Source organism: Ciconia boyciana, chromosome 10, assembly GCF_034638445.1.
Source record: "Ciconia boyciana chromosome 10, ASM3463844v1, whole genome shotgun sequence".
Taxonomy (NCBI): domain Eukaryota; kingdom Metazoa; phylum Chordata; class Aves; order Ciconiiformes; family Ciconiidae; genus Ciconia; species Ciconia boyciana.
In genome coordinates, this window is record NC_132943.1 from 27,179,812 (window position 1) to 27,200,122 (window position 20,311).

Genomic DNA, 20,311 nt, shown 5'->3' on the forward strand with positions numbered 1-20,311 from the left:
TGTCTCTTGTCCAGGCTGAAGAACCTTGTTTAATCATTCACCATCTGGAAGCGGCTTCATACCTTTGTCTGAACATTTTATTGACTTTTTGATCTTCTAATTGACTTCCCACAATTCTATATCTCTTCTGAGCACAGGGACCAGAATTGGATAACACTTAAAACACAAACAGACTACAAATCTATACAGTGACACAATGACATTTTCCTTTTAGTTTCTATTCCTTTCCTAATAATCTGTAGCATTCTACTTGCTTCTCAGTATGATTGAACATTAAAGCAATTTTTGCAAAAGTTTTCCAACATTTATCTTTAACAGCTGGTTCAGACTCCATTACTATGTATATAAAGTTTTTCCTTCTCCCGCGTGCATTTCTCTTCTCAGTACTGAATTCCAGCTGCCATTTTATTGCACAGTGACACATGGTCCTTTATAGCTCTTTGCAGTTGTCCCTCTAAACACAAGTGCTGCTCAAGTAAATAGGATTCAGAGAACATACTTAATACCTTCTCTAAGCATTATCAAAACACATGGTTTCTTACATTAAGCTCCCTAAGAAAACAATCTGTGGGTGGTAGAATTAATTCCTAAAATGAGCAACTTGATGCTCATTCAGGCACTTTCTGTGGAGAGTATTTTACTGTGTCAGAGGTTCCAGCAGTAATAATGAGCAACATCATCTGATTCTTTCACACTGTTGAGTAGAAAAAAAGGCAGTACTATAGCCAATCCAGTACTACTACATATTTAAGAAAAAATAATCAATGAAAGGCTTGGAGGAAGAGCATGATGGCAAAATCCATCCTTCTTGCAGATTCAACTCTCCCCCAGCATTCTTCCCTACTACAACTTCATTCCCCACCTTATCTTTTCCAAAACTCACAAAAACTCCACATTTTGAAAACTGAACTCTGTGCCTCCATTTTATACCCTGTCCCCCTGACACCAATTCATCTTTCTTCCTGTCTTCAGGAGTGAAAATGCCATGCACAAAGGGTAGAGGTTGTGAAAAAGAAGTGGATAAACAAGTCTGTACATAATTAATACATAATTTTAGAGCCATGATCACTTCTATAGTCTTAGTATAGCTTCCATCTCAAACTGCTAACATATAAAAAGATGCCTCTTGCATCTATTCCATAATTCTGTATAAAAGGAATGTATAATTCTTGAGAATTTACAAGTACAGGAAAGCACTCAAATGCTCCATCTGGTGCCAAAATACAAGAGATGCTTGGATTTAGGAATATGCTACAACAGATTAGGCAGGGAAGCTTCTGTCCCATTTAAATATACCACAAATATAAGTTACAGTTGTACTACATCCCTTAACTGACGATAAAGCAAAATGATCTCTTTAAAATAAATAAAGTGACCTATCAGCACATGAAAATCTTAATGACTAGAACTGTTATTACCTTTGTTTTCTAAGCTGCATATCTTCCATCACTCCTTGGATATGGTCCACATTTTCTTTGTTTTCAATGGTCACATCTTTTCCATAGGCCCAGGATGCCTGATTAGATATCTGATCAAGAAGACTTTGACCTTTCTCACGCAAGCCTTGCAAGCCTAAGTCTAAAGAAAAAAAGGAAAGAAAAAAAAAAAGTCAGTGGTCACTCATATAAATGTGGGGGTTTTTTTCCCTCCAAAGGAGAGATATGAAATGCAGCAGAATCTGAGATGGAAGGCTGGAAAGTGAAAAGGACATTACTATCTGTCTTTCACTACCCTTTCCAACTTTTAAGTTTGAGTGAGCATTGATCTATACTAACAAAGAGCTAAGGCTTTGCTATTTTATGATCTAGCAGATAACAAGAAAAGGAATAAAAGCTGACAGTGAGTATTAACTTTTCAGCATATAAATAGCTAATTAATGTCTTTCATCCACACAGTTGCACAATACCTAAAATATTTATCACTGCTAAGCAGTTGTAGCCTAAATGTTCTTCCATGGCTGGCAGAAGTTACTACTTTGATACATCTGATATGTCTGATACCTTTCTCTATACTGAAATATGCCAATCCTTAGAATCTGCTGTTACATCTATTATTTGGCAGCTCTACTATCTGTTTTCCTAAAGGAATATCTAGCTTATGTATCAGACTGTTATATTCCAATCATAACTACTTCTACCATATATAATTTTGCTTCAGAGCTTTCTCCTAAACATATTGGACTAGGTGATCATTGTAGGTCCCTTCCAACTGAAATATTCTATTCTATATGCTTGACAGTGTAGTCACCTTAAATGTGCCATTTATTAACTGGCACAATTTATTAACATTCAAAGCTACTGCAAAATACTCTGTTATCCACTCAGTTTTAGATTGTTTATACTATCTTAATCGTCAAGGCGTCAGTTCTGCAGACAAAAGATCATCTAAACACTATATTCCCAAGATACTAGGGATGATTAGTGGGGAAAAAAGTTTGTCTACAGATGAAATGCATGATAATGGTATATAACAAATATGTTACTTGTAAAACATTTTAAACAAAACATTTCCAGATCATTTTCCCAGACAGAACTACTATGCAGTAGATAGCATAAGCAAGTCAAAGGTAGTCAGGTGGAGCATTACTTAGCTAGGAATCAGAAGAGAGGTATTTTTTGTTCCTGGTTTTTTGTTGTTGGTGTTTTGTTTTTTAAAGGGGTGGTGGGATGACTGGTTTTTTTCCTGTAATACATTCATTAGAATGTGTGTACCTGAAATGCAGAAATATTTTGCTTACCAACACTTTTCAATTTATCTTCCAGTAGTTTTAAAGTTTGTTGAATTGATGCTCCATCTGCTGGTGCTACATCTACACACAACATTCCTAGTAAGCCATCCAATTGCTGAGACAACTAAAATGAAAAACAACATAAATATTGATATTTTAAAAGAAGTTTTGAGCTTCAGATGGTTGGGTCTGCAATCTTCTAAATGTTTGGAAATCTGTCATTTTAGAAGTTTCTCTTTGCATCTATACGCAATGAAAGTCAAGATGAAAGATAAAAGCCCCATCTGCCTATAAAATTCCAAGAGCATACATCCCTAGATGGAGGGGTGGGAAGCCAAGATTTTATTTTTTTTTTCAGACAAGTACAGGAAAGGGATAAATGCCAATTTAAAAAAAAAAAAACTATAAAAAGTACACCAAATTGCAGTTCAATTAATGCATATGTCTCTAATTAAAAAAAAAAAAACAACAAACAACCAAGAGGGACAAAAAGCAACTTTTTAACTAGTAACCATTTTATTTCAAATGCTACTGAAATGTAAGACATATTACAAAGCGCTTCTCTCCTAAGAAAGGGGAAATCCATCTTCTCAGTGTTTCAATTATAGTAAATGAACACTTACTGCATTTTCCAAGTGACATTATATTTCCCTCCACCCCCTTACATTTTTTGTAATGTATTCAACATTCATAATACTAAGGCAATAATATATTGACAGGTGAGCCTGTGAAAAGTTAAAAAGAAAAACTTACATCCTGGGCAACACTGTGGAATTCAAGTGCTGCTTGTAATAGATTCTGCCTGAATTCCAGCTGACTGGCCTGCCGGTAACACACATCACTCAGCTGTTGCTGCAGTGCTTTCAATTCCACAAGGTCCTCCTCATCCCCTGCATTTAGAAGAGCTGCTATCTGCTGATTAAGCTCAACATAAACAGCAAACCACTCCTACAAACACAAGAAAATTAAGCATTAAAATACCACCAAACATAATTCTATTTCTCTTAAAATGGCATACTAATCATAAATGCAGACTAATCAATAATCAGATTAAAAAAGGAACTTATTACAGCTTACACTATAATTATGAAATCTCACGCAGGAGGAAAAAACATTCCTAATTTCAAATCAACTCAAAAAGTGTTCAGTACATTTTAATATATGTACTGTAGTATAAAAAAAATGGTGCAGAAAGATGGGAAGATTACAAGGCCTGGCTACTAGCTCCCAGCACAAACTCCCACTCAAACTATTTTACTGAACCAACAGAGAAATTCCACCATTTTTAAACAAATTTCTAATGCTTACATGTCTATAGTGCTCTACTGAAACAAAATACCCTTTGCCAAGTGGTAAGCTATTACAAAAAAGCTGTTCATAAGACTATCTAGGTGTTACTTTCAGTGACATGATTGAAACCAGCAATGATTTTCTTAAAACATTTAGAAAAAAAATACTACTATTGACATTATGGAAGTAATCTCTATCTTCTGCATAAAACAGAGTAACCATGTACAGAAACTTCAAAATTATCTTTCTTATTTAAGGAAAGCTTTATACTACTCAATTCAAAATGTGTAGATTTGTTTTTCAAATGCTTTGATTACTGAATACATACATAGGAGTTAGTTATGTTGTCATGGTGGTGTATTTGCAAAAGAAAATAGTTCAAATATTTAACAATTCCGGGAGATTTAAAAACGACTTGATGCATCAAGATCACATTCACACCTTGCATGATTGAGATGCCTGTAAAGTAAAACATGCCTGCTCAACAGCTTTCATTTTGGCCTACTGTAAAGTGACCTTCAAATGCCCTATGCATTTCTAATGCTATAGAATAGCACCATCTATTGGCCTAAAACATCTGATTTAATTAGTATTCTTGTCATGCTCCTATTGGGATGTTTGCAATTTTTTAAAATTATGCCTTCAGCTTTTGCATCATTTATTTACAAAGCATGCAAAATATAGAGTATAAATATCCATATTCTGAAATTTTTTTTCTTTTTACCCAAAGCTGCCTCTACCATCTGCTCACAGGAAGAAACAGGGTATGAAAAGATGCAAGGAGGGGAAAAAAAGCAATGAAAATGTTAAATTAGCAATCAGCCAAAAATTTAAGAGCAGAATAAGTCTCTCATCTATCCCAAAAGGGTCCACTAAGATGACATAATATGGAAACATCTTCCATTGTCACACACGCACTACAGATATATAGGTTCAATAAATTCAGTTTACACATCATAACTCGTTATTACCTTTAAACACTGAACATACAAATCAATCTTATTGAGTGTGACAAGTCAACTATAATATGACAAGTCAAACAAAAAATCTAGATTAATAATTTTTAGTTTTTACTTTTAGCATTAAAGTAAGCAAAATAGTTGCAGTAATTGATTTTGGTCAAGCTGTCAGTGGAATTAAGAGACTGGCAAACCAGATATAAAAAGTGTGTTTCTGATCCTTTCCATAGGGGAAAGTTAGGCACAGCTGTACATGACAGCTCCAAATGATGGAGGAAAGGCCAACATTTGCTCAAAAATAACAGCTCTAGTATATTGCTCATGAATAAAACAATCATAAAATGAAAACACAAAAAAACAAACAACCCCCTGCAAAACCAAACAAGAAACAAACCAAAATAAAAAAACCACCCTAAGAAAATTATTTTTTCACTTAAAAGTAAATTGAAGTAAAAAAGCTTATCTTTAAAATAAATCAAACATTTTTGCAAGTGTCTTCAAAATAGAAGTAATATAATCAACAATAGAAGATGAAAGAAAGCAAGCATACAAGCTGTCAATTCAATTATTAGGAGAGAAAAAAGACAGGAAAATAATGACAGAGGAAGAGTACATTCAGGTGTTATGAGACATTTAAAAATAAAAGAAAAAGGCAAAGCACGTTTTTCCAGTGCTGTTGTCAAAAAATGATTTTAATTTATAAACAGGCATCTAAATTTAAGGTGGGCCTGTGGTTTCCCAATTACTTCTTTTAGTATAAAATTAAAAATCATTTTTCTGACTGTTGTTTCTACAAACTCCTGTCAGCACCTGAGAATCAAGCAGCATTCCATCTTGTCAGTGCTTCAGTGATAAGAAAACTGTCGGCCAGCCTGCTAACTTCAGTGGGATTTCAATGATTTCAAGGATTGTATTTAGCCCCAGCTAAAGCATAGTTCTCTGTTATAGATATCCAAGTGAGAACAAAGTATATTCAATCTTTTCTTATCTTTTCAGTTTGAAGTGCTAATATGACTGAAAGATATTAAAAATTATTCCTGTCAATGAAGTAGTCAGGGAATTTTTTTTCTTTTCTTTCCAATTAGGATTTTAACTGTAAGATGTTTTATACTTCAGAAGGTACTGGTTTTCAGCGTAGAACATTGCTTGAAGAGCTTAAAGCAATGAGAAGACATAGGAGATAGGATTCACTTGACCAAACAGACACCTACAACACACACGTCTGCATCTGAGCAAGGAAACCGTACTCAGTAGAGATGTACCAATCTACACTGTACTCAATAGAACCAGTGTAGTCTAGGGCACAGTGTTTCTCAGACTAAAGGTTTGGGTTGGTTTCCACCCCCCCCCCCAACCCCCAAGTTAGGTCAGAAAATTTATAACCCAGTGACTATTTTCCTTGCCATGACTGTAAAGGGAACTTAGGAAAAGTGGACAGAATTGTCAATGTCTACATCAAGGAAAGTCAGAAAAGAGGAAAAGCACTGTGAGCAACACTCCCTTTGGGAACACTAAGTATTCATATGCCAATTATAGTTAATCATCTGCTGGAAAGAAAATTCTATTGAACCTTAGGAAGTCTTCAAAATTAGAAGCAAAGGCATCAAGTCAGTACAGTTACAAAACAGTCTTTTCAAGATTTCATTACGAACATAAACTCTGTCTTAAGTCTTGATCAATGAAAGTGTTAAGCCAGCTTCAGCTACTGATAAACCTAGTTTAATAAAGACAAAAATATTAATTTATTCACCCAAGTAGTACAGGGCTTCTCAGCCATTTTGGCAGGGAGGAAAGAGGAAATTTACTCCTCCTACTCAACACAAAAATTTAACTGCTGTAACGTAATAAAAACAAGAAAAATCATAGACAGCAATCAGTATTTTTCTACACTGGAAAACAAAATAACATGTACATATAATGACCATATTAAGTTCTTAAACTGCTCAGGTACTTTCCTCTGTAACCCGTAAAATCACGCAACATGCAGAATTCCTAGATACTTATAACCAAAACACATTGCTCTTAACTGCATGTACTTAGAATTGTTTTGCTACTTGAAAAGGGTATGGGAAGTCTCACACTGTGCTGACTCTCAATCTCTTCATGTTTCTGTTGCAAAGCTTGTGAAGCTCTAATTGAATCACCTATTCCCCACTGGGTCCTTAGCTGTTCTGATCCAGGTCCTTCAAGCCAATTGACTACCTGTCAATAAGACAAAAATGACAAAAATAAAGTAGCAAATCAATTACACAAAAACTGGTATAAAAGAATTATGAAACATAAGCAGAAATATTTCAAAGTAAGTATACATTTATGAAAAATGTATACGTTTTTTCAGGATCTGTAGAAGTCTTGTTGTTGAATCCATTCACATCTTCAAAGCTTTAAGTAGAAACTACTTTTCATTAACCTTAGCCTGTCAGCTCCATGAAAGCAGGTGGCAGCTAGCAAAAGATTTATCACATGCCTACTTGTCATTTCATATCTCTGTCAATAAGAGCTTAAAACACAATTTTGTGGATAACGTACCTCTCATGTTCAAACAAGAATTTTTGTTGCCTAAGTGAATTACAATGCACAGCTGTATTCAACCTCACACCTGAGAGTTTTCTCCTTATTTTGTTGAATATATTAACACTCAAGTACAGGGTATGTACTTATTCCAAAATTAAATTTACACAACATTTTAGTATTTTATATATTTATGTCTTTTCAACTTGCCCTATTCAAAAAACAGAAGCCTCTTACAGAGTCTTAATGGCCACATGTCATGGGATCTGCCTTTGCAGAAATCTTTGCAGGGTCATGGCAATACAGTTTTGGACTACAGCACTGGATTTCTTTCATTATTATTATTTTGAAACTATTTCATTTGATGTTAATATTACTCAAAGTATTTCCAATTTTGGTTTCCTTATACACATTTGAATTATCAGATGATATCTATGGCAAAATTTTATGATAAATTTTTAAACATCTGGAAAACAGAGACAGCTCTGATGAAACCTTGTGCAAAGGTCACATACTACTGGAGTCGTGAAGTAAGGAAACGCAGGAATACCCCCACATTCTGAACCCGAATGAAAAAGCATAGGAAGCCAGCTTCCTCTCTTTAATGTGACTTTTGTTTAAACAAAGGTGACAGAACAGCTTCACACAGTTTTTCAGGAAATATAACACAATACACAATGTAACACCATAACTGTGAAGACAAATGAAAAAGGGACTAATTGGACCATTTTCCTAGTGCTGCTAGGCTACATTGCAACAGTAATCAAGAATGACCATCACCGTTACAGAAGGTCACTCAATTCCCCCCACCTTTTAGTCATCATGTCTGTGTCTTCCTAACTCCTCTTTTCACCCCTCGCCCCCCCACCCCCTGCATAAGAAGCGCTATTTCAGAGCATATATTCTTTGCTCCAAAAGCATCCTTGGTCTTCCTTACTTTTATCATTTCTAGGGCCAATTAAGACTCTACAGTTCTAGGTTCTTTTTGTTTAAAGAGAAATTCCTGTTGTGCTCAGCACCTCTGCACAGCCATCTCTGGTTAAATACGGAATGGACCTAGAAGTGAAGACACCCAGATGTGCCACTGTAGCCTCAGTGTGGCCTGGGAAACTGACATATGGAAACAACCATCTTGCAAGTCTGAAACAGTGTGCAAGACTACTGCTTAGCAGTGCCCTTCCTGACCAAGACCACCACCTCACTACAAGTTTCTAGCAACTACTGCATTGCCTCCAAGACTGCTTAGCTTAGCACATGGCCATTCTTGTGTGACAGATAACTGAACTGAGGAGAGAAGTCACTAGGGGACCTGGAGAAAGAAGCGATGTTATTTTCATAAAATACATTTTTAAATGGTTAATGACTGCAAGGCCTGGCATTAATTTTTGTGAATTAAGATTCGAAAACTAGTAATTAACACCTCTGCCTAAGGAGGGACAAAGCTAGAATTTATAACATACAGAGTTGCTCATCAGCAGTCTGTTTAGTAGAACTGCTCATCAGAAAACATCTGGAAATCATTGCCATCTTTACACTGCAGAATGAAAGACGAAGAAAAGGGAAACAAAACCATGAAACAGAAGGAAGAGTGGTGGTTAAAAAGAGAGGGTAGGATACTGAAGGCACAAGGGAAGAGAGGTGGTTATGAATAAGAGGGCTTTGAGACAGGAGTAAGAACTAAGCTGTTCACAGTAAGCAGAAGCAGCAAACAGTGAAAATGAAACAGGAACACAAAAGCAGGCCAAGAGTGGTTAGCAATATAAGAAGCTATATAAAGAATGAAATAGGAATGTAACTGTAATGCAAGCTAACAGGAAATCAAAACACTAAAAAGAAAAATTAAAAAAAAATCAGCAACACAAGGAGAAAACTTTCTATGCACACATCCATTCCAACTGAAAATACTGCAACTTCTGTTTGTTTTGGGAAAACAAATTCCATGGCTCTTTGCCTCTATCGGTTTCCTCCAGTTCATCATTATCTTCTTACTTTTCTCTGTTAGCCTAATTTTCTCCCATAAACCAAAAGGAAACTAAATCAATTTCCAGATTTCCTAAGTTCTTCCCATACATTTGTATGCCATTTAGAGAGCTTTTACATGCACTTTATAAAACTGATTAGCTCCGTAAAAGAGCAAACCACATTTTTCCTGTGTACTGAGACTCAGTTCACTTACTATGCAGCATCCATAGTGTAGAAAGAGCAAACAAAAAACTATTTCTAATACAAATATTGCAAAATGAGGCTGATGCCCCAGTAAACAAGTCTATTTAAATGCATTAACAATATCAGTTTGCAATAGTACGTTATAAATTTCACTTCAGTCAGCACATCTTGTTCAACCACTATAACTTTAACACAGGAAAAAAAAAATCTCACCTGATTATACCCACAGCCATGGTAGTATGTTCCATATAGTACTATTTTCACCTCTTACATATTTTTAGTATTTCCAGCTCAAAATATCAAAAGATGACATTTGCTTTTTTTATATCTTTATAATAATCTGAATGACTGCATAAGGGAAAATTATTTCCTCAGCCTATTTATATTTTCACTGCTAGAAATAACAAGATTGATTAGCTTTTATCTTTACCCGTACCTGGAACACTGAAGTGCAAGTACTTGATTTGCACTCCTCATGCATTAGAAATGTCAATGTTGAAAGGTTAAAAGCAATATCCATTCCATTTTATGCATATTCAAACTATACAGAAGCTTAAAAACATGTAAGTCTAATTTCAAGTAGTAAACACAAGAGGAATGAATTAATTCCATTTCCTTGATTTTCTCTACTGAGGCTCTGATGATAAGATGTTGAAAGTGCTAATTACATGCCTGTTTCCAAAGGACCAAACCAATTTATTATGACCTTTAACACACGATTGATTAGGAAGATTTGTATTCATTCTGGTCAGAGTAGCCTTGAAATACAGAGAGTTTAATCACTTTAAGTTAAAACACCAAGCACTAGACAAATAAATGAATAAATAATGGCTTATCTTCAGTAACAGAAACTTAAAACAATATGGGCAGGGGAAGGTTTCCAACTCTCAAGCAAAATTACAGTCAAATGTGTCTCATTTGTGAATGTTTCTTTCTTTCCTAACAGGTCAGGCATTTGACTTTCCGACAATGTAAAGGTACACTGCCACAGTACGCAACAAAGGGACAATGTGAAGGTTCTTCAGCGTGACAGCAAGAGAGCACATTTCTAATCCCTCCTCCACGTATCAGAACAGCCTTTGGAAAGTCAGTGTGGTAGCCGCTATATAAAGCATCAAGTGAAACTAGCACATTGCAGTTTGAGGAGTGAAAGGAAGCGCGAAGCTCTCACCTCTGATTCTAAGTTTTGCAGGAAACACAGTCTGGGACTTGAGCTCAAACCTCTGCCTCACAGTAATCAAGAACAACTCCAAGCTTACCTGCATTACCTTCTGCTGAATCTCCTCTAGTTGTGTGCGCTTGCTACGTTGTCTGCAAACTTCCTGGTAGCGAGTATATTGCTCTCTGAGTGAGTCTAGGAGCTTCATGACCTGTGGCTGAGCAAGGAGTTCATCATCCATTGGAGACCAAGATACCCCTCCATCTGAACCATTGAATCGACGCTGTTGTAACTCAGATAGTAACTCATGACCTTTAAGAATACATATAATGATGTGGTTAATTTAGATTCAGAAAACAAGCACAAAAATTATTAGTAAGCATGCATGTTTTTGGACCATCCGGTGGTACATTTTTACAACTAATGATCTTTCATGCATTGGGCACATTTAATGATACCATTCCATGAAGAGTACTGGCCACAGTTTGTGAGGTTGTATCAGTCATAATATAGGGTAGAAATCGTGGTATATTTTAGATATATAAAAGATACCATGACTTTAACATTCATATTGACAACAGTATTGATTAATGTAAAGAAACAATTGCAAAGCACTATCTTGAGTCTGAAACAACTGTAAGTATTCTGGTTTACTTCAAAATGCTGTGTAGCGCTCAAAGTATTTCTCTCAAACAATTCATATTCTTAGATTAAATGAATGATCTAGAAACACTAACAAACTGAGCATATAATTTCTCTTTTATCTTCCAGGATTTTTATAACATGTACAAAACTTTCATAGAAAGTATGGAGCTCAGTATTAACTACTTGGATCAATAATTTTTTCTCACTTTTTTCTTTGTGCTCTTAAGCACCATATCAGGGTATAGACTCTCTAGAGTGTAACGACTTTCATATATGCAAAAATACTATGTTTTGACTATTTAATCCTCTGTTTAAATTGTTCAAAGAATGTTATTGTTAAGTTGTGGTGAAGTTTTCAGGATGTAAACTCCATACTACCAGTAAACCCAGATCATCGATTTGTTCCCCAAAAGCTCAATGAACAAGTTAGCAAGTAAAACAGTGTTTGGCCACTAAAGAAATGTTGGTGTAAAAGTGAAAATCTGCCAATTCCACATCATCAGTTCTGCAGGTCTTAAAATCGTAACATGCCAGTTCATTAGAAGAAAAAAAAAATTACCACTAGAATAGAAATTGTAATACCTCAAGGAAAATGCAGAAAAATAGACTCTAAATTCAACTGATATTATCTAGACAATCAAAATGTCAAGGGCTTTGGAGATTGCAGCAAGCAAGTTTAAATTACTCAGCATATGTTATTGTGAAATGAACATGTCTTAAGAATTCAAATACATTTTGCCATACTATGGAAATAAACATCTTGGATTTCATCTTTTATAATACTACACAGATAGGCACAGATAGCTGCAAGGCAAACAGACTTAAAGGCTTTTACAAGTTGTAGTTCTACTGGGATAATTTTGAATTTTTATTGTATTGTTTCAGCAGCAAAGAATTAACATTTTCAAGGTAAAAACATTCTTTTAAACTAGATTCTTATCGAAAAACTATACTTTATATGTAGAATTGGAGCTTGTGAAAGCAACAGTACTTTTAACTATGAAATACAGAAGCCTTTTATTTAAAACCTCAGTTTGTTCATATTTACCCTTAAGAGATAGGAAAGTTTAATTGGGGAGAGTTTAATTTTCTATTCTCAAACTTTCAATACAGTGAATCTAACAAAGAGAAAGGTTGCCTCTTAGGAACTCCCATGATTTAATGAAAGTTATTAAACTTCATAGCTCAAAAAAAATTCATTATGCCATAATTAACAAAACAGAGAATGCATATAAACTAATGTTCTTGGGAGCCATCTACTTACACAAGATTGAAGTGTTGTTTTGTCCAAAAAAATCTTACCATTAGAGGATGATACACATTTAGACTAAAATCTAGTGACAGTGTATACAGACACTTCATATTTCAAAAACTTGAAAGATCACACCAAGGAACTATTGGTTCACCTTTTAACTCAAACAATATTATCCCACATCTAAATAAGCTAAAATTTTACACAGAGGGCATGTAAAGCCAGCAGTTATCTGTGGCAAATATTGTATGTGATCCACACATTAGCTTGCAGGAGGCTATAAGATAATGATTCTGAGCACTCAGACTCTGATCATCACCTTAACACTATGCATTTACTTCCCATTCTACAAAGGCACAAATCTTTAAGCAAATTTCTAGTCCAAATCAACAGTGCTATTATACTTTATTGCCAATAGGAAATTCACCCTAAAAACAAAACATTTCAAAGAACCCCAAATTGTTTAGGCAGAGTCTAAGCAGCAATGAGTCAGAAGGCTGTATGCTTCACTTTTACAGATGGTCAGCTCAGAACTAGGCTGATGCAAATTATCAGAATTGCGTAGGAAAATGCTATCTTTATTGTAACCATTTGGTGGCTACTCAGATGAATTCATTCTACAAGGCCAACATATTGACATCATCTAGAAACAACTTATTCTCAAAATTAAACGTGTTAATTATGGTAATACTGTAAAGATGTATCAGAATTATTAAAAACTATTTTTAAAAAGACACATTTGGAGTTCTTCCATCTATTTGTTAACATCACTTTTTTTTAAACCCAACAAAGATGACATTAATTGATAAGCTTGTTACATTGTGATGATGGCTAAGATAATTATTGTGTCCTCTGTGCTTTCACTTGGGGCTTAAAAATGAATAATGTTACTTTATTGACCAACATTATCTTTTTTGACTTACTATACCTGTCTGCAATACCGTCTCAGGATCAACTGATGGAAGGAAGTTCAAATCTATTGATCTTGAATAAAGTAACAAACACATTATTAATAATAATAAACTAAACAATAATTAAAGTAACAAACACATTATTAATAATTTGTTTTACAGTAGCACTAAAAACTTCAGCTAAGGCCAGAGCTACCTGATGCTGTTAAGAGACTGTATGTTTCTTTCCTCGCTCAGTAAAGTCCTCACTTTTTCAACTCATTGTATCAAAACAGAAGTGCAGCTGCATGTAGTCAATAGCCAAGTGAGCATCCATCTACACACACACACTGATGAATTTTGTAGTCTACGTTATAAACTTTCAGAATTTCTTTACAAATTTCAAAATATTTAAGGCATATCACATTTTCAGTATTGTTTGGATTTCCAATGAAATTTTATAATCCAAAATCATTGATTTCAAAAAGCGAACACACACCTCTCTTTTTCTTGTTGAGTTCCTTTATCACTTCCATTGTTAATTAGAGCAAGCTCATCCAGTAAAGATGTTGATTCTTTCGTGAACTTTTCAAATACCTAAATAAGAGGCAGGTTTTAATTTAAGAAAAGAAAATTATAAGTGGCAGTATTGAAGGCCATCAGTGCAAATCTGTCCACTAGTTCTGTTAGTATACTTCAGTCTTTACACAGTGTAATTATTTCCCAACATTCAGATGGCAGGGTAGAAAGAGTAGAAAATAAGAAGTTTTATTCAGGGAGCACTTAAGAGCACTAAGATTCCTTAGGGAGATAGTAAATATTACACTGAATATAATGAAGATGGACTGAATTCTGAAATACTGAAAAATTTGAGATTCCTGCAAAACCTGTAAGTTCTTATGGACATATTTATTCTACATCTTCATTTAAGCCTTTAAGTAAATCTTAAAAATAATGCTAGAGAACCAAGGCATGTTATACAAGCATCTGACAGCTCACTTAAATGGATTAAAATAATCAACTTTGTGAAGATTCCAGCTTTTAATCACTACTAATATGGGCTATAATGCAATGAATAACTAAGATAAAAGAAAGATGTATTATATAGAAATCAGTTTCTTTGAATATACGGGCTTCTGATCTCAGATAACAAGGCCTGTATAGTCAGACACTGGGTACCATTTGGTTGATTCCTCTGTACCTGACTTCTGAGGGTTGTTTTTTGGGGGTTGCTTGTTTTGGTTCTTGTTTTTTGGTTTGTTTGTTGGCAGTGGGTGGGGTGTTTTTTGGGTTTTTTTGTTTGTTTGTTTGTTGTTTGTGGGTTTTTGTTTTTTTTTTTGGGGGGGGGGGGGGTGTTAACAGAACTGACCATGATCGGGTGCCATAAGTGACATGTGCAATAACTTTCAGGTCTTTTTGGTGTTAATAAGTTATTAATCAATAGCCTGCAGATGAACCTTCCTTAACCTATCTAGGACTACTTAAATTTCAGGGAAAATCAAAAAGGACATGAGGTGGACAGCTCTTAAAAGCCAATTTATGAGAGTGGTTTATAGCATACAAGCTAAACTCAGTTGTTACAAAAGGAAAAAAAAATCCAGATAATTAAAATGTATAAGCAGTTGTAAGCTATTTTTCAGCTAGGACCTTAAAGAAACTTTCTGCCCTCTTGTCTAGTTTCAGAATTCAGCAGTTGCTATGGAGGAGGTTCTTCATTAATATACAAAACAAGTTAAACAAGGCAAGAGAGGAGAGACAGGAGAAAGAAACGTTCAGTTGTAGGTTGAACCAAATATAAAGCAAAAAGTCCCAGCTAGAGTGGAAGTACTGTCCTTATGAATTTTATGAATGCAGGAATAAGTGAGTAAAAGCCAGATTTGTATATACCAGACAAAAATGAAGGACAATGAAAATATTAAATATCCCTTCCTTCCCCTGTGTCCAGGAGCTCTCAGTTTCAGGCACAGAAGAAACAAGCTGCCTTGCCCTAATCTATACACACATAAAAGCCAAAGACCCGTAGAAAAAAGCTGCACAGCCGATGATGCTCTCTCTACCCTTGGGTCTGAACACACAATTTGCCGAGATTCAGCAAAAAAAACACGGTACACATGGTGTAAACCCTCAAATTTCTTGAGGGGGAAGTACTACTGTGAGATTGGCTGCAGGGTATGTTTGAAGGCTTTGGGCAGTTGCAGTTGGGACACACTGTGGAGTACTCCTTGTCCAGAATCCCACCTGGAGATCCTAGAATATGCACATTTTTAAGAACAGATTGCACGAGAAAGGAACACACTGCTTCACTGAAGATTAAATACTGTTTTGAAAATACAATTTAAGTAACTGAAAAACAACTGTCAACAAAGAACAGATTAAAAACATTCTGGAGTGCTATGCACACCAGAAGTTGCTTAAACAATTTGTGTCTATTAATGACTTACGGGTGTATTTGCTCCTAGATGTTTACTGCATTTCTGTACCTATTGGGGAAACTGCACTGACAGAGATTTTAGCATAGGACCGCTTAAAACCTGGCTCTCAGGTCACAGGAACCAAGTCCTAAGAGAAAACCTTGAAGGATCTGCAGAGTCCAAGTATTTCCTCCTTGTTTTGGACTTCTATCAGCAGACAAACAATTTCCCTTTGTAGCAACTATACCATACACTCAGGCTCTTCTAGAGTGAGGGCCTACAAGAAAGCTTCATTAAGGAACTTGTTGGTTCAACAAATTGATTACATTAGCTTTATCATCCCTTGAGCAAATCGAGTGTTAGTTATCTTCATAAGACTATTCATGCATTTGAACTGCACTACTACACGTATGTCAGTTTATACACACTTAGCAGTTCCTACAGAAATAAAAATTCATGGCTCAAGAATGAGACATTTGAAAAAGAAACAACAACAAAAAAACCAGAAAACTAACCAGCCTCTTATTCAACCAATCCATGTGATCATAGGTGAGAGTTCCTCCAAAATCTTCTGTTAGTTGGCATGGTTCTATATATCGAGTCAGCTTGTTAGCAGATACTAAAATAACCTGCAGCAATGAAAAAAAAATTTAGGTACACTTTTAAGTAATGCTTATATTTTTCCTCAAGTACCTGAGAAGTGTTGTGTCCAGAGGTACTGAGCAGATCTTTCTGTGATTCAGAGAAAGTGACCCTTTTACTGCCAAATGTTTAAATGAAGTATGGCTGGTTGCAATTAACATGAGCCTAAAACAGGTAATTTTAATGCATAATCCTGTAAGAGCATCATCTGTACCACCTTGTCTATTTACAATAGGAAAAAAAAAAAGTTTCTTGGATATCTGTTTTCTTGGTGTGATGGTGCGCTTCCCCCACCCCCAACCTTTATCTCCCCTAACCCTGCTGAGGTGATAACCACCAGTGATAGTCATAATGGATGCATCTAGTCATGATGGCTGCATCCAGCTCAAAGTGGATTTGGGAGCCAGATAACAACACAATAGCCAAGGGCTATTGTGCAATGTACCCACCTAACCACAGCCAAGAAACTAAAATCTGTGGTCAGTATGCAAATATGACTATGAGTCTATCATCTTCCCCCTATAAAAAGTGAGCGGCCCAAGAGCCCTTTGAGCTCTCCTGCACGGCAGCGGGCTGCACGCCAGGATCTCCCCTTGAGTAGGGACGCCTCTCAGGGTTACTCCTCAAGGTTGAGAGATTCCTTGCTGCAACAGATCCTCGGTAAGTGACTAATAGCATGGTAAACTTTGAAACCTTAGCTAAGTGATATAAAGGATCGACTGCACATATATAATCCTTTAGACATAAACTGTTGACCAAGTCTGGGACTAGGATTGGATCTAGCCGCACCTAGACTCGTCTCTGAGAAGAAGCTTAGAAAGCAAGGGGATCCTTTTCTGAACCTCATGACTCAATGGGAGGGTCTCCCTGACAGTTTTGTTTGACCCTGTCCTCTATGCAGTAAATCATCAAGTGTACCTTGCCACCAAATCTCATTAAATCACTGTCGCATTGAACTTCGTTAACTCCCTGTTCTATATCAATAAAGTATATTTTTGTTTCTCTCTTATGAGTGAAGTGCACTCTCACTCCAAATCAGTGATACTTGGTGGTAACTGATACTTCTTGATTGATACATCACACAATCTATTTTTAGTGAATATAGTAGCAGGATATCGTACTGCAAAGCATTTAGTATTTTTGTCACTCTCTCGCAATACTTCCAGTCCCAGAGGTGAGTTGTGCCATAAAAGTTAAGTGCCTGCATTTACTGTGCAAATATGCTCAGCAAGAGTTGGATCAATCATACTCTTTCCATGAGTAGTCAAATTCAAATCTTAGTATGCTTAAAAGCCCAAGTCATTCACCCAGGAGACAAATCTAGTTCATCAACTACTTCAGGAAATAAAAGGAAAACACAGGTCCACTGCTAGTCAGAAGACTAAATCCTTCCCTTCATTTCTGCATTCTAGAGGCTCCTGGCTGAGCCTTACTCCTATAAACCTAAACCAAAAGTTGGCAGCACAGGTTGCTTTGATGCATGATATGCTAAGCCTGGAATAACTCCTGTGGAAAAAAAAACTCTCTAAGGAGGCAGACATACTGGAATATATAGCCGGAAAGAAAAAAACTGGAGAGGATTTTGAGAATCCATCAGATCATGCACATATTCTTGCAGAGGACAAGAATATGTGGAAAGAGCCAACTGGAAAGAGCTTTCTGCTTCTAGTCCAGCTCCATGTTCCTGCAGACACTGTAAGACAGAAAACCCATCCTAAACTTACGGGTTTTCTCCTTAAAATTACCTCAAAGGTTTTGTCTTCCACTACCTTCAGCATAGTTCAGACCTGTTTAGATCACTAAACCAATTTGATACACCAAATCATTGACAAAAATACTATGTTTCTGAGACGGGTTTTGAGATCAAAAGCCATTGAAGTCAACAGCCATTGGTCATTTTTAAAAACTGGAAGTAGAGGTTGCGCAGTCTCCATCCTTGGAAGTTTTTCAAGGCCCAAATGGATAAAGCCCTAAGTAACTTGGTCTAATCTAATAGATGATCCTGCTTTGAGCAGGAAGTTGGACTAGAGACCTCCTAAGGTCCCTTCCAATTTGAATTACTCTGTGATTTTTCAATTCTTACAACTAAAGAATCCAGAGTAGTTCCAAACAAATGGTCTAATATTTAATGTACAGGAACATCTTCCAGCAACATTCAGCAAATATAGGCTATTCTCCTGTATTCTTAATGGTACGTAGCTGCCATAAACGGAATTAGCTTGCGGTTTCTTTAAGTAATGCCAGTAACCAGCCCAAACCCCAGATGACTCTAGGTCCAAGAAAAATAAAGCCTTTATTCTTCCTTCTTTAGACACACATTTATATTTTAGGTCATTTTTACATTCTGTTTTCATCTCTATGAGTTCATAAAAAAGGAGAAAATTAATTTACTCAATCAGGACATTTTGGTATAGAAACTAAAGTAAATAGGGCAGCTGGTTCACATGACTGAAATACCAGTTCTAAAAAAACCAAATAGCCTAAAGAAAAGGATGGACTGCATTGAGACCACTTATTTCTGATTTTAACTCAGATCCTTCAGGAAGGAGAGAGGGCAAGGGATATGCTTTCCAAACTTGTACATTTTACAAAAATGTTTTTCCTCCTGCAAAGCAAAACGTGCCTGTAACAAATATAATAGCTACATGAGAAATAATCCTCCAACAAAAAAAAAAAAACACCCCACAAGTGAGATTTGGTCAAAGAACATAAATTTCTTTTGCACCTTATTAGAAAAATTTTAAGAGAAACTTCCACCTCAATAGTAAGCCTTGTTGTAAGTTAAGATGTTCCTCCAAAACCCATTTATTCTCTAGGATTCTTCTTTTTAAAAACTCTTTCCTTCTTAAACTGTTTACTGACTGTTCACTGGGATAACTGCAGAAAACCTGTCTAAAGACTTCAAAAAGTAAACAAACATTTGAATTTTTGACAAGGTGGTGGCAGAAGGGAGGTTCCTGAACCAAATTTAGTTCTTGTTCTAGACCTAGACTAGTGGCAGTGCTAATGGAACACCCTCCATATGCTTTAAATTAGTAACTTTGAAATTTCTAGGCGTCAAAAGTGCAATTTGCCTCTCTGAAGCTTCTGAAATAGTGTTTTAATCAGCTACTACAGATTAATAGTCCATAAGAACAGAGACCAAGAGCCAAAGAAACAAAAAAATGTTGAAAAACAGTAGGTGTGATGTTGCGCAGGGAGAAGATAAGACACTTCTCTTTTAAAGATATGAATTCTACTTTAAGTTCAGCACCTATAGCATGCAAACTTTTGCTGTCACAGATTCCTAAAACTTTTCAAAATCCAATCACAGCAACTGTCTTTGACCTTTTGTGAAAATAAAAATGTCAAATGATCACGTCCTGAAAAAAGTTTTCCTTTATGAATTAGCATTCCACCTTTGCATTTGAATTTCACATGTCAACATATTGTCTGTTGTGCTTCACAAAGCTTTTAGTCACATGGGCTCTTCTCAAAATCCTCAATAGTTTAATACTTTGTTAACAGCATACTTATAATTATTTGTCATCCTTCCCTCTAAAATTATCATTACCAAACTGCACTAGACCACTAACCACAGAGAACATCTTCAGTTTCTCCTCCCTCTGTGAAGAGAATGATGATGGCTTTCTGTTGCTTGACTAGCTCAATACTCTTG

At 35.8% G+C, this 20,311-nt stretch overlaps 1 protein-coding gene across 7 annotated transcripts in view; it reads right to left on the reverse strand.

The window, feature by feature from the left end:
- The window catches only part of SESTD1 (SEC14 and spectrin domain containing 1), a 62,472-nt gene that overhangs the window by 8,339 nt on the left and 33,822 nt on the right, over positions 1-20,311 (reverse strand). For 6 of the 7 annotated variants that reach the window (XM_072874526.1, XM_072874522.1, XM_072874527.1 and 3 more), the window contains 8 exons: positions 16,527-16,640; positions 14,100-14,197; positions 13,639-13,694; positions 10,914-11,125; positions 7,057-7,179; positions 3,482-3,676; positions 2,738-2,852; positions 1,419-1,578 (listed from right to left, as the gene is read on the reverse strand). In XM_072874526.1, the coding sequence (XP_072730627.1) occupies positions 1,419-1,578; positions 2,738-2,852; positions 3,482-3,676; positions 7,057-7,179; positions 10,914-11,125; positions 13,639-13,694; positions 14,100-14,197; positions 16,527-16,640 (1,073 nt within the window). The remainder of the gene's footprint in view (positions 1-1,418; positions 1,579-2,737; positions 2,853-3,481; positions 3,677-7,056; positions 7,180-10,913; positions 11,126-13,638; positions 13,695-14,099; positions 14,198-16,526; positions 16,641-20,311) is intronic. The other variant, XM_072874528.1, reaches the window with a different exon arrangement.